The sequence below is a fragment of the Fonticula alba genome, assembly GCF_000388065.1.
Source record: "Fonticula alba strain ATCC 38817 unplaced genomic scaffold supercont2.1, whole genome shotgun sequence".
Classification (NCBI taxonomy): Eukaryota; order Rotosphaerida; family Fonticulaceae; genus Fonticula; species Fonticula alba.
The window spans coordinates 2739857-2751283 of record NW_009242971.1 but is presented as its reverse complement, the minus strand read 5'-3'; the positions used below and the strand labels follow the sequence as shown (position 1 = coordinate 2751283).

Here is an 11427-nt window from a genome sequence, read left to right as displayed (position 1 = left end):
GCCCTCTTCAGCTGGCTTTCTTTCTCTCCGTTTCCTGAACCAGTCACCACCTACCTTGCCCACGACCCCTCCCCCTCCCTCTCCCTCTCTCCCTCTCTCTTTCTTGTTCTCGTTCTTTCCTTCTGGCACCCCTTCTATCTCCCCCCCCCCCTCCCCGCGGATTCCCGCCGCCCCTCCCTCGAAGCCGAAAGAGCCATGAGCAGCACCAAACGGCAGGCTGCCGCCCCCCAAAAGCGAGCCACCAAGGCCAAGAAGCCCAAGGCCGCCACCAGTGCCGGGTCTGGCGTCCCGACCAACAAGGGCTACCTGAGCATGGCCGACGATTCGTGGGTCTCCTTCGGCAACATGGAGGACCTCTTCCTTGGAGGCGCAGATGATGGGTCCTGCGTCACCGGCATCGAGGAGCTCAGTCCCGAGGCCTTCACGGCTTTCTATGGCATCAACCTGCCGGAAGCCCCCGGCAAGAAGGCCGATGCCCCGGCCGCGGCTGCCCCCGAGGCCGGCCCCGGGTCCGAGGATGCCCCCGAGCCCAAGCAGCAAGACAAGCAAGCCAAGAAGCCCAAGAAGAAGAAGGAGAGGAAGCCCAAGAAGCCCAAGCAGGACACCCCGCCGGAGGCCGAGCTCGACACCAAGTCCCCTGCCCCCCCCGCCGGGGAGGTTGATTCCGACCAGGAGGAATTCGTCGACGCCCTTGAGGAGCCCCAGGAGCCCGAGGCTCCTCTGAGCGCGTACCACCAAAGCCTGCTGGAGCGCGCACGTGCGATGCGCCAGCGCCGGGCCGAGCGTGCTGCCTCCCCTGCCGGCAGCGATGCCGGTGCTTCTGCTTCTGCCGCTGATGCCACCGCCACCAGCACCTCTTCCAAGAAGAAGCAGCCCAAGGTCACCTGGGCCGAGCATCTGGACCAGCTGGCCGCCGAGCGCGAGACTCTCCACGATGTGGATGTCTCGCCCTGGGTCGAGGCCCTGACCGCGCCGCCCTCCGAGGCCGAGCTGGAGTATGTGGACCATGCGCTGGCCCGCGGCCCCAAGAACCAGCGCCGTACTCAGCATTCGATTGTCCAGTTGGATGACAGCGTCGAGTCCGTCCCCACCGGCGAGGCCATCCACCCGTTGATCTTGGACGGCCTGCGTGCGCTGAAGTTCCTCAAGCCGACGCCCATCCAGGCGGCCTCTCTGCGTGTGGCTCTGCGTGATGGTCGGTGCGTCGCCAGGGGCCTCCCCGTCTCTGATGTATCTTCCCCTTTCCTTTGCGCGCATGTGCCAACCGATATCCTTTCCGTCCGTTTCCCCACCTCTTTCCCGGGCGTGCTCTCTCGCTCTCCCCCCCCCCCCCCCCCCCTTGCTCTCCGCCCTTCCCTCAACAGCGACTTGATTGGCTCTGCCGAGACCGGCTCCGGTAAGACTCTGGCCTTCGGTGTGCCCATCCTCTCGCGACTGCTGAACCTGCGCGATGGTTTGGCCACTCCGCCGGTTCTCCGTGGCCCGGAGTTCCTTATCATCACGCCCACCCGTGAATTGGCCCTTCAGGGTGCGTCCCCTCCCTCCCTCTCCGCCTCTCCGGCCCTCTGCCTCTCCCTTTGACTTGTCTCGCCCCCTCGTCCTCCCCTTTCATGTCTTCTATATCCGGTCTCGTGCTCCTTCTTGCTGCTTGGTCCAGTCACTGACCCATACACATCCATGCGCGCGGGCAGTCCGCGACCACCTCTGCGCCGTGGCCAAGTTCGCCACCGACCTGCGCATCATGGCCCTCGTGGGTGGCCTGTCCACTCAGAAGCAGGATCGCCAGCTGCGCGCCCGGCCGTCGGTCATCGTGGCTACCCCAGGCCGTCTGTGGGAGCTGATCGAGGACCGCCATCCTTTCCTGCAGGATCTCTACTCGTCGGTGCGCTTCTTGGTGCTGGATGAGGCCGATCGCATGGTGGAGACCGGCCACTTCCGCGAGCTGGACCAAATCCTGGATCGGGTCCAGCGCACGCCGACCGTCATCACCTGGGACGTCGAAATGCCCACATCGACCCCTGCGACCGCCGATGAGCAGGATGCTGAGAAGTCCGATGCCCCTGCGGAGTCGGAGACCACCATGCCCAGCACCAAGGGTACCGAGCAGGCTGACAACGCTGACGATGATGAGGATGATGAGGACGACTACCTGGACATGCCAGAAGTTTCCGAGGAGACTCCCGAGGCTGAAGGTGCCGGTGCGTGGTAGAATTGCCGAGGCGGAGGGCGACAGGGGCTCGGCACATCAGCTCCTACATACATGCTGCCCCCCCCCCCCCTCTCCCTCCTCCCCCCACCTGTGCACACACACACACACACACACACACACACACACACACACACACACACACACACACACACACACACACACACACATGCATGGTTGGAGCTTCCCATCCGCTGGCAGGGGCGCACACATGCTCATTCAATCGCTGAGATTAACCGGCTTCCTTTCCACATGCCCCACAGACTCCGCCGCCGACAAAGCCCTTTTCCGTCGTCAGACCTTGGTCTTCTCAGCTACCATGGCGCTGGATCGGAACTTCAAAAAGAACCTGCACGGGCGCAAAAAGCACGTTGCCGGTGGCCTGGATGACCTGATGAGCCGGATTCGCTTCAACCGCGGCCCGCAGGCGCCGATCCGTGTGGACTTCGGCCGGCAGGGCGTTGTCGCCGCCGGTCTTACCCAGACGCGCATCTTCTGCGAGGATGGCGACAAGGACCTCTACCTGTACTACCTGCTGCTGTCAGTTACCGGCAAGGTCATGGTCTTTGTGAACAGGTGCGTGGTTACACAAACACACCCCCTCTCTTTCTCTCTCCCCCCCCCTCTCTCTCTCTCTCTCTTTCTCGCACACACAAGCGCACACGCGTACACATGTGCCCTCTTCAGCTGGCTTTCTTTCTCTCCGTTTCTTTGGGTTTTATCACGCTCCGCTTTCCAGGACCGCGGTGTTGCACTGAGCCTGACATCCACCCTTCTTGCTGGTGACTTCCATAGTATCAACACCATTCGTCGCTTGGTTCCCCTGCTGACGCTGGTAGACGTCCAGGTGCATGGTCTCCACGCGCAGATGCCCCAGCGTCAGCGTCTTAAGAACCTGGACCGCTTCCGGTCGGCCGACCCGAAGGCCCCCCGGGCCACCGTCCTCATTTCCTCGGATGTCGCTGCCCGCGGTATCGACGTCCCGGCCGTTGATCATGTCGTGCATTACCAGCTCCCGCGCACCGCCGATACGTACGTCCACCGGTCCGGCCGAACGGCCCGTGCCAACACCTCTGGTAACACGGTTCTCCTGGTCGGTCCGTCCGAGCTGGACGTCTACCACAACATCTGCAAGGCCCTCGATGAGCCGGTACGGACGCACGCGCGCATATGATCGTCGGACATAACGCCTTCGCCTCTCCCGCACACACACACACACACACACACACATCCACACATCCACACATGCATGTGTGCGCGCGCGCATCACTCACCCAGGCACCTCCACTCTCTCTGATCTCTCCCCCTTTCCCTCCCAAACAGAGTGGCCTTCGTCCCCATCCCACGGAGGAGATTGTGGTGCACCGGCTGCGCGACCGACTGCGCATCGCTGCCGAGATCGAGGTCACGCACCACCGCCACCGCCGCAAGAACGCCGATAAGGGCTGGTTCGCCAACATGGCCAAGGAGATGGACATCATTCTCAGTGACCAGGATTCGGATGTCGACTCGGATGACGACGTGGACAAGGTGTTCACCCTGTCGAAGAAGCGTCGGCGCGGCGCGGCCAGTCGCCAGGGCAATGATGATGACGATGATGCTCCGTCTGGCAAGCGGTCGCGCTTCACCGATGAGGATGAGGAGAACCGCCGAGCTGAGATGCATGCCCTGTCGGGTCGCGAGCAAAAGCGCCTCGCGCATCTTAATGATCAGCTGCGTGCCCTGCTGTCCCAGTCTCTGGAGGAGCTGCGTCACGGACGCCGGATTGCCGTCGACACCAGCGGGTCCATCATCAACACCGTGCGCTCGACCTCGTCCAAGGGGAAGTCTGCCCGCCCAAAGCGCCGGACGCGCTAAATGCTTGCTCTCGGGCGCAACTGGCGGCTATGGTTATGCGAGGGGAGGGAATGGGGCCCCGACCGTGTTGGTGCCAAATTCATCTCCCCTTCCTTGGTGTAGCTTCCACAACAGCATCCCTCCTCCCCTCTTTCCAGGGCCTTCTGGCCTCCATATAATAGACTGCTGATGATAAATGCCTGGTGAAGGTCGCTCACATCATCCATTCAATTGGTCGGAGGGGCGCGAGAGACACACATGGTCACCCTTTTTGACGGAGATTCGCACGCACAAGTTCGCAAACAAATTCACACTCGTATATTTCTCACGAGAGCACAGGGGAGGATGAGGGATCTTTGGCCACTGGAGAGAGGGGCGCACGCGGGTATGTGCCCAAGGGGGGGGGGGGGGAGGCTCGGCTTAGTCCGCACGACCAACCGCCTCGAGGACGCTCTTCTCCACGAGATAGCTCTGCAAGCCGTGGATACTGAGCTCGCGACCATAGCCGCTGTGCAGAACACCCCCGAAGGGCAAGAAGACCGGGGCCGTCTGGCTATTCTGGACCCACACATAGCCGGAGCGCAGGTTGCGCACCATGTAATCGATGCGCGCCAGGCGCCGCTGGCGATCGGCGCAGGCGACCTGCTCGAGGCCAGGCAGCAGCTGCGACTGGCCGTCTGACACACCGGACAGAATCGCCGCGCCAAGGCCAAACTCAGTATCATGCGCCAGGGCCAGGGCATGCTGCTCATCGGAGAAGGAGGCCACCGCCAGCACCGGTCCGAAGACCTCCTGCTTCCAGATCCGGCTGGACTGGGTGCAGTTGACCTGGACGATGACCGGGCGGACGAAGTTCCCATCGGCCAAGGGGAGGGGCTCCGGGGCCGCGGTAGCCGGGGACGCCGGGTCGAAGTCCTCGGCAATGTCCCATGCCAGGAGGGTGGCCTCGCGGGCCGGGCGCTCGGTCTGCTCGAAGCTGATGTGCCCAGACCGACACAGGGCATGCCACTGATCCAGGGGAGTGCCCTCGGTGCTGGGCAGCGGCGGGAAGATGATGCTCGAGTGGCCGGTCTTCATATCGGCCTCGATCGGCGCGCGGATGAAGTCCACCTGCTTGCGGCAGACCACCGGCCCGATGCGCGTCTGCTTCGGGGCCCCGGCGGCCGGGACCTCCAGCGGATGGATGGTCTGCACCTGGGCGGCCAGCTCCGCCAGCCGGGCGACAAACCGGTCGCGAATGGTATCCTGCACGATGAGGCGCGTGGTGGCCGTACACACTTGGCCCGTGTTGAAGACAAAGCCGTCGAGGACCGTCTGGGCGGCTGGGGTTTGTTCGGTTGTTTTTCCCCCGGAGAGCGGAGTAAGGAGGATGATGGGTAAGAGGGGGGCATAAATGTGTGTATATATATATACATATACAGAGAGATGGATAAATGTGTGTGTGTATGTGTGTGTGAAAATATGGAAGGGCTTCGCCTTGCGATCGTACCCTTGTCAATGTCAACATCATCGAACACGACAATCGGCGACTTGCCGCCGAGCTCCATGGTGCAGGGGATGAGGTTTCTTTGTTGGTGGTGGTGGTGGTGGGGGGGGGGGAGGGGTTCCGTCGGCCGTTCCATCGAGTGCACCCATGTCAGGACAAGTCGAAAGGAGAAAAAAAGGAGAGAGTTTGGGCGAAAGAAAAGAAAGAAAATCCCTTGCCAGTAACAAGAGTGACACACTTGGCCGCATCCGAAGCCACAATAGACCCGGTCCGACCACTGCCGGTGAAAGAGATCTTGTTCAGACCGGCATGGTTGACAAGGGCCGAGCCGGTGGCCTGCTCGCCGATGACGACGTTCAGCACACCGGGCGGCAGGCCAGCCTTGGCCGCCAGCCCAACCAGCTCCAAAAGGGAGAATGGCGAATACTCACTCGGCTACGAAGGCCAATAGCGTGTCAGTAGGCAGAACAAAGGGCGCACAAGGGCCGGATGCAAGGGGGAAAGCCCCAGCATGAACGCACCTTGACAACAATCGAGCAGCCGGCCGCCAGGGCCGGGGCGATCTTCCAAGCAGCCGTGGTGAGGGGGACTGGGTGTCCAGAAGAAACCATCGAGGGGTGTCAGGCGAAAGAAGTCCAAGAAGGAGAGAGGCAGAGAGGCAGAGAGGCAGAGAGAGAGAGAGAGACAGAGAGAGAGAGAGAGACAGAGGAGAATGGATTCCTTGGCGAAGAGGGGTCGGCAGTAGAGAGTGGAGCGGAGCGCACAGTTCCAAGGGAGCACCTGCCCGACGACACCCACGCTCTCGGAGAGAATGCGCGCGCGGAAGGCACCCTGCGAGAGGAATCCCTCCATGTCGGCCATCCACGGGGCGCCGACGGCCGCGCGGAAGGCGTTGCCGAAGTCGGGCGCCGCACCGGGGCCGGCGTCCATGGCACAGTGGGCATGGCTGTCAGCGAAGCAGTGCTGCGACAGGCGGCCGTACGAGGCGAAGGTGGCCGCGGTCTCGTCAACATCATGACGGGCCGCCTCGATGGGCTTGCCCATGGTCAGAGACTCGATGCGGGCCAGGCGCTCCCGGTCGCCGAGGATCAGCTCCCCGAGCCGGGTCAAGATCGAATGGCGCTCATGGCCGGTGGAGAAGCGCCAGCCCACCGAAGGGCCGGTGGCTGGCTGTTCGGCCGGGTACCAGGCCCGCTGGGCTGCCTTCACAGCCCGGTCGACGACATCAACCCCGGCGGCCGGGACATCTGCCACATGCAGGCCGGTGGCCGGATCCACCATGACCAGCGACCGGTCGCAGGTGTTGCCGCCACCAGGGGGCAGGGTCTCCTCGTTCAAGCCAGAGAGGGAGGCCGTGCTGGCGCTTTTGCTCAGGCAGATATAGGCATTGTCGATGAAGGCGAAGGTACTCGGGGGTGCGCGCAGGTAGCGGAGGACATTCTTCGGAGCAGCCATCCTGGTCAAGTGCGGGCGGGTAGGGTGGGCGGGGGAACGGGAGAGCAGCAGAGGAGAGGGGGGAAGGGGGAGGGGAGGGGAGGAGGGCAGTGCCGTGGGCGGCAGGAAAAATGGTGTGTGTTGAAAAATATGTGTACGCGGGATCCACCTAACAGTTCCGTGAGTGTGTGAGTGTGTGGTGGCTGGGGCGGGGATGAGGGGGAATGACCGAAATGACAGAAGGAACAGCTAGAGGGATGCGTGGCGGTGATCGGCCACGGCCGATCATGTTCCGGGGGTGGATACCCGTTGATTCACAATGCCTGGTCCACATCGGCACCTGGGCGGGGAACGGGTGGGTGGGGGGTGGGGGGGGGGGAACTACTCCTGGCCAGGAGGCCCACCCCAAAACCAGCCCCCCAGCTGGCCACTAGCGCACAGGCCGTGTCCCAGCCCGCAGGCGGCAAGAGAAACGGCCCGCCGCCCCCCCGAAGGCCGTACCACCACCCCCATGGGAACGGGGGGTTCCGCGACACGAGGCCCGACATGCGCGCAGGGGACTGTCACCTTGTTTGGGAGGCCCAAGCCACCCGGCAGGTGACACAGGCGCTCCCCTGGGCCCTCCTGGCTCTCATCTCCAGTCATGTCTTGGGAAGATGGGGAGAGATGGCTGATGCGTCGGCACTGCCGGTCCGTTGATCATGCGATCGGTCTATTATGTCATATGATACGCAGGCGCCAGGCGGCCAGGGCGGGCACGCGCCCGCGGTTACCAGCGCATCCTCTAAGCGGCGTACGAGAGAGAGGGAGAGAGGGAGAGAGGGAGAGAGGGAGAGAGGGAGAGAGGGAGAGAGGGAGGGAGGGAGAGAGAGAGAGAGTGCGCTCGCGCTTGCATGCGCGTGTACATGTGTATAAAGAGGGTGGTGTGTGCCCAAACAGGGGAAAGGGAACTGCCCCCTTCCGCCTCAATAGACAGGATCCGCAAACTCACGCAGGGTCGGCAGCCAATCCTCCACAATGGACATCGGGTTGGACACTGTCTTCGGAGCCTTGAGCTGAATCTCCGATTGGGCTGGCGTTGCCAGGCCCAACACCGAGAGAGATCGCGAAAGGGAGTTGCTGCGGGAAAGCCCAGCCACCGAGGCCGAGGGGGAGAGGGATCGCGCATGTCCAGGAGACTGGCCTGCAGCCCCGGCTGAGGGGACAATCGAGGAGGAAACGGCCTCGATCAAGTTCAACAAGGTCCCGGAAGAGGAAGATGCCCGCAAGGTGGGGCCATTTGGGTTCAACGGAGCGGCATAGGACCCGGCGTCGGCTTCGGCTCGGGAGGAGCCGCTGCAAGCGGCCTCAGCCAGCGATGCATACGACGTGGCCGAAGCCAAGCGCCCAGCCGTCGGGTAGAGCTCACTCGAGAGGTCCTCATTGCGCGAGGGCGAGCGCGACAGCCCGGTCAGCCGCCCATATGTGACGCATAGAGTCGGTCGATCTGGCTTTTGGCCCACCCCGGTCACCAGGCTGGCTGGCAGAGCGGCCACCAGGCGCAAAGACCCGCCACCCACTGGCCGGCCGGTGGTCTGCTTGGCGGAGATGTCCGTGGCCTTGGCGAAGATGGCGATCTTCTCAAACACCAGCAGGTAGTATGTGCCGGAGCGCAGTGGCGAAAGCAGTCTGCGCCATTGGAGAGGTCAGATACAGGGAGGCTCCTCGGCCAAGCGCGGCCGTGATAGAGAGAGAGAGAGAAGGGGGGCAAAAAGAAAGAAAGAAAGAAAGAAAGAAAGAAAGAAAGAAGCAACGTACGACTTCCGCGGCTCAATGATGCGCTTCACCTGGACAAAGCCCTCGCGAAGCAGCCGTGCCGCGGGGTTGATCAGAGCCGCCAGGGTGGCCATGCCGCTGGTGAGAGCACCAGCATGCGGGCCAGCCTCAATGACATCCAGCACGGACCCGGACAGTTCGGAGGTAGACAAGAGGACTGGGCACTCGCCGGGCATGGTCTCCACCAGGTGCTGGATGCGTGAGCACCGGTCCGTCACCTCGCGGATGATGTTCCGATCGACGCGCTGGATGCAGGACTTCAGGGCCTGCGTGGCGGCGCGGCCTTCCTCCGGCCGGAAGCCGGGCAGGCGTGAGGCATACTTGTCGAACTTGGCCAGAAGCATCTCATAGCGGGGAAGACGCTGGAAGGGCATGGCCAGGACCATGGACAAGCTGAGCCGTGAGGGGGCAAGGTGCTTCGACTCGAAGGCCTGGGGTGTGGGTTATGGTGGTCCAACGATGCAGGCAGGGCGCATGGGCACACCAATATGTTGGCGGACATGGTGAGAAGAGGGGAAGAGGGGGAGAAGATGGATAAAGGGAGGAGGGCAAGCAACAATGGCACCAGAGGAAACACCAAACACGTACCGTCACCGCTCGTGCAAAAGCTTGATTCTTACGACGGATGATCTCCAGGAAGAGGCTCGACTGAGCATACCCAGCCATGTACGGCGCATAGACACGCTCCATGGTGGCCAGGGTGTCCATATCCGACAGGATGGTGCCGATGTGGGAGGTTTCCGACCAATCACGAAGGAGGTCCTCCACCGACTGGAGGAACGTTTGCTGGAAGATGTAGATTTCTGCCACGGCAGGAGCGCGAAGAGCGGACGGGTTAGCGAGAGAGGGGGAGAGAGAGAGAGAGTCCTGCGAGAAGGGGGAAGGGAGGGAAGGCAAAGGAGGGAGACACCGAAGGGAATGGGCAGGAAAGACATGGGGAAAGAGAGGTCCATACCCTTCAGGCTTGTGAAGAGCATGTCATGCTCATGCGCGGAGAGGATGCCCCGCTTGGAGGACTTCTCGGTGGGCTGGGAAAGGGCTGCCTCCAGGAGCGGCTCGTAGAAGTGCTCGATGACCAGGCCGATATTGGCGCAGTAGATCTTTTCCGTTTGTAGCAGCTCGGCGGCCGTATTCCGGGCCATGGTGTGGTCGGCCTTCGAGCTGGGGCCTGACGTTGCCGTAGGGGCCGTCGTCGGCGGGACCGAGGGCTTCGTTTGGGAGGGGGTGCCCGCCAGGAGGGCAGCCTTCAGCTCGCGGAGCGATGGGCGCTGGTTGAGCTGTTGAGAGAGAATGTGGAGAGAGAGAGAGAGGGGGGGGGAAGGACGGAGACGAAGGTGAGGATCGCCGGGAACAGCGGTGCGAGAGGTCGGCGGGCAAAGGAAAGGAGAGGAGAATGCCGAGGAGGTGCACCGAGGGGAGAAAGGCTGGCAGCGGGCAAGCGGGGGACGCATGAGAGGACGCACGGCATTGGTGATGCCAGCCGTGCGCTGGATGACAATGGTCTTCGACAGGCTCAGGGTCTTCAGGCCCAGGCCAGGAGTCGAAGAAACATGCATCGAATGTGGGCGCTGCTTCTTCGGCAGAGCATCACCCGGTGGGAGGGAATGCTCCGCCGAGCCGGTGTCGCTGGCCGTCGGGGTGGCCTTTCGACCGAAGGGGGAGAAAATTTGCCCCAAGCGTTTGGCCACACGCTTGGCCGACATTCCCGAAGACGCATTCGCCCCCGAGGGGGAGTCCTGGGAATTGGTGTCCTTCCGAGGCTTGGGGGTCTGTGGGCTCAGCGGCTCCCGGGGCAGCGGGTCCGCCGCGGCTGTCGACGCCGTGAAGGTCAAATCCAAAAGCACGACCCCGGCAAGGGACGCCCGCAGGGAGCTCAGCCCGGCTGGCTCGCGTGGTGGCTTACCCGCCGCAGGGTCCAGCTCGAATTCCACCCGCTGGCGAAGGAACGACTCGATCACGCTCATGGGCGTGCCCTCCAGGTAGTTGGCTTCCAGGAGGACCGGCAAGTCCGAGGGCAATGCATCGGCCTTGGGGCCGGCAGCAGGCTGAGTGACGGCTGCCGGCTGCGAGTGAGTCGGACCCGAGGTGGCACTTGATCCGACGGGGTCCCCCGAGTTGCTGAGCAACTGTGCATACACCCAATCATCATCAAAGCCACGAATGTACTTCAGTAGCTCGAAGATCTTGTCCTGATTGCCGGTGATAATGTCTTGTTGCAAGACACCGGGTCAGGCAAAGAAGGGAGGGGAGGGGGACATGGGAAGACAGAATCAAGGGGGCAGAAGGATATGTCAGCCGGGGCCGATGGGAGATCACAAGAGGAAAATGGACAATGGAGAGGGAGGGATGGAGACAAGATCGGAGAGCACATGCGCGCGGGGGGGGGGGGGGGGGGTCCCCTCTTCGCCGCCCGGGATTGGCCACATACCATGGGTCGTGCACTTGTCGAACTGGTTGAACATCTGCGACGAAATGGCGAACATCAAAGAGTCGCAATTGAGTGTGCAGTGCCAGAGCTCCGTCGGCTCGGGGTTTACTTTGGAGTAAACCGTTGTGCGGGAGACGGCCTGATGGTGTGTAACATCGTCGACGCGGGGTGGTGAGAGTCGTTCGAAGGGAATATTAGAGCAGAGCATACAGGGGGGAGGGG

The 11427-nt window shown here is 62.8% G+C and overlaps 3 protein-coding genes across 3 annotated transcripts; 1 reads left to right on the top strand and 2 right to left on the bottom strand.

Moving 5' to 3' along the window:
- The first annotated feature begins 180 nt into the window (after nt 1–180).
- Nucleotides 181–4235, top strand: H696_00592 (hypothetical protein). Its single transcript, XM_009494470.1, has 6 exons — nt 181–1199; nt 1365–1528; nt 1692–2198; nt 2470–2782; nt 3002–3356; nt 3530–4235. The coding sequence occupies exons 1-6, from the start codon at nt 196–198 to the stop codon at nt 4061–4063; spliced, it is 2877 nt and encodes a 958-aa protein (XP_009492745.1). The 5' UTR covers nt 181–195; the 3' UTR covers nt 4064–4235.
- A 218-nt stretch (nt 4236–4453) lies between these two features.
- H696_00591 (hypothetical protein) lies at nt 4454–7061 on the bottom strand. Its single transcript, XM_009494469.1, has 5 exons — nt 6293–7061; nt 6050–6117; nt 5767–5963; nt 5532–5608; nt 4454–5364 (listed from the first exon to the last, which is right to left on the bottom strand). Exons 1-5 carry the CDS (start codon nt 6981–6983, stop codon nt 4463–4465), a joined length of 1935 nt encoding a protein of 644 aa, XP_009492744.1. The 5' UTR covers nt 6984–7061; the 3' UTR covers nt 4454–4462.
- A 755-nt stretch (nt 7062–7816) lies between these two features.
- Nucleotides 7817–9273, bottom strand: H696_00590 (hypothetical protein). The gene is made up of 2 exons (XM_009494468.1): nt 8760–9273; nt 7817–8630 (listed from the first exon to the last, which is right to left on the bottom strand). The coding sequence occupies exons 1-2, from the start codon at nt 9161–9163 to the stop codon at nt 7928–7930; spliced, it is 1107 nt and encodes a 368-aa protein (XP_009492743.1). The 5' UTR covers nt 9164–9273; the 3' UTR covers nt 7817–7927.
- Nucleotides 9274–11427: the final 2154 nt, after the last annotated feature.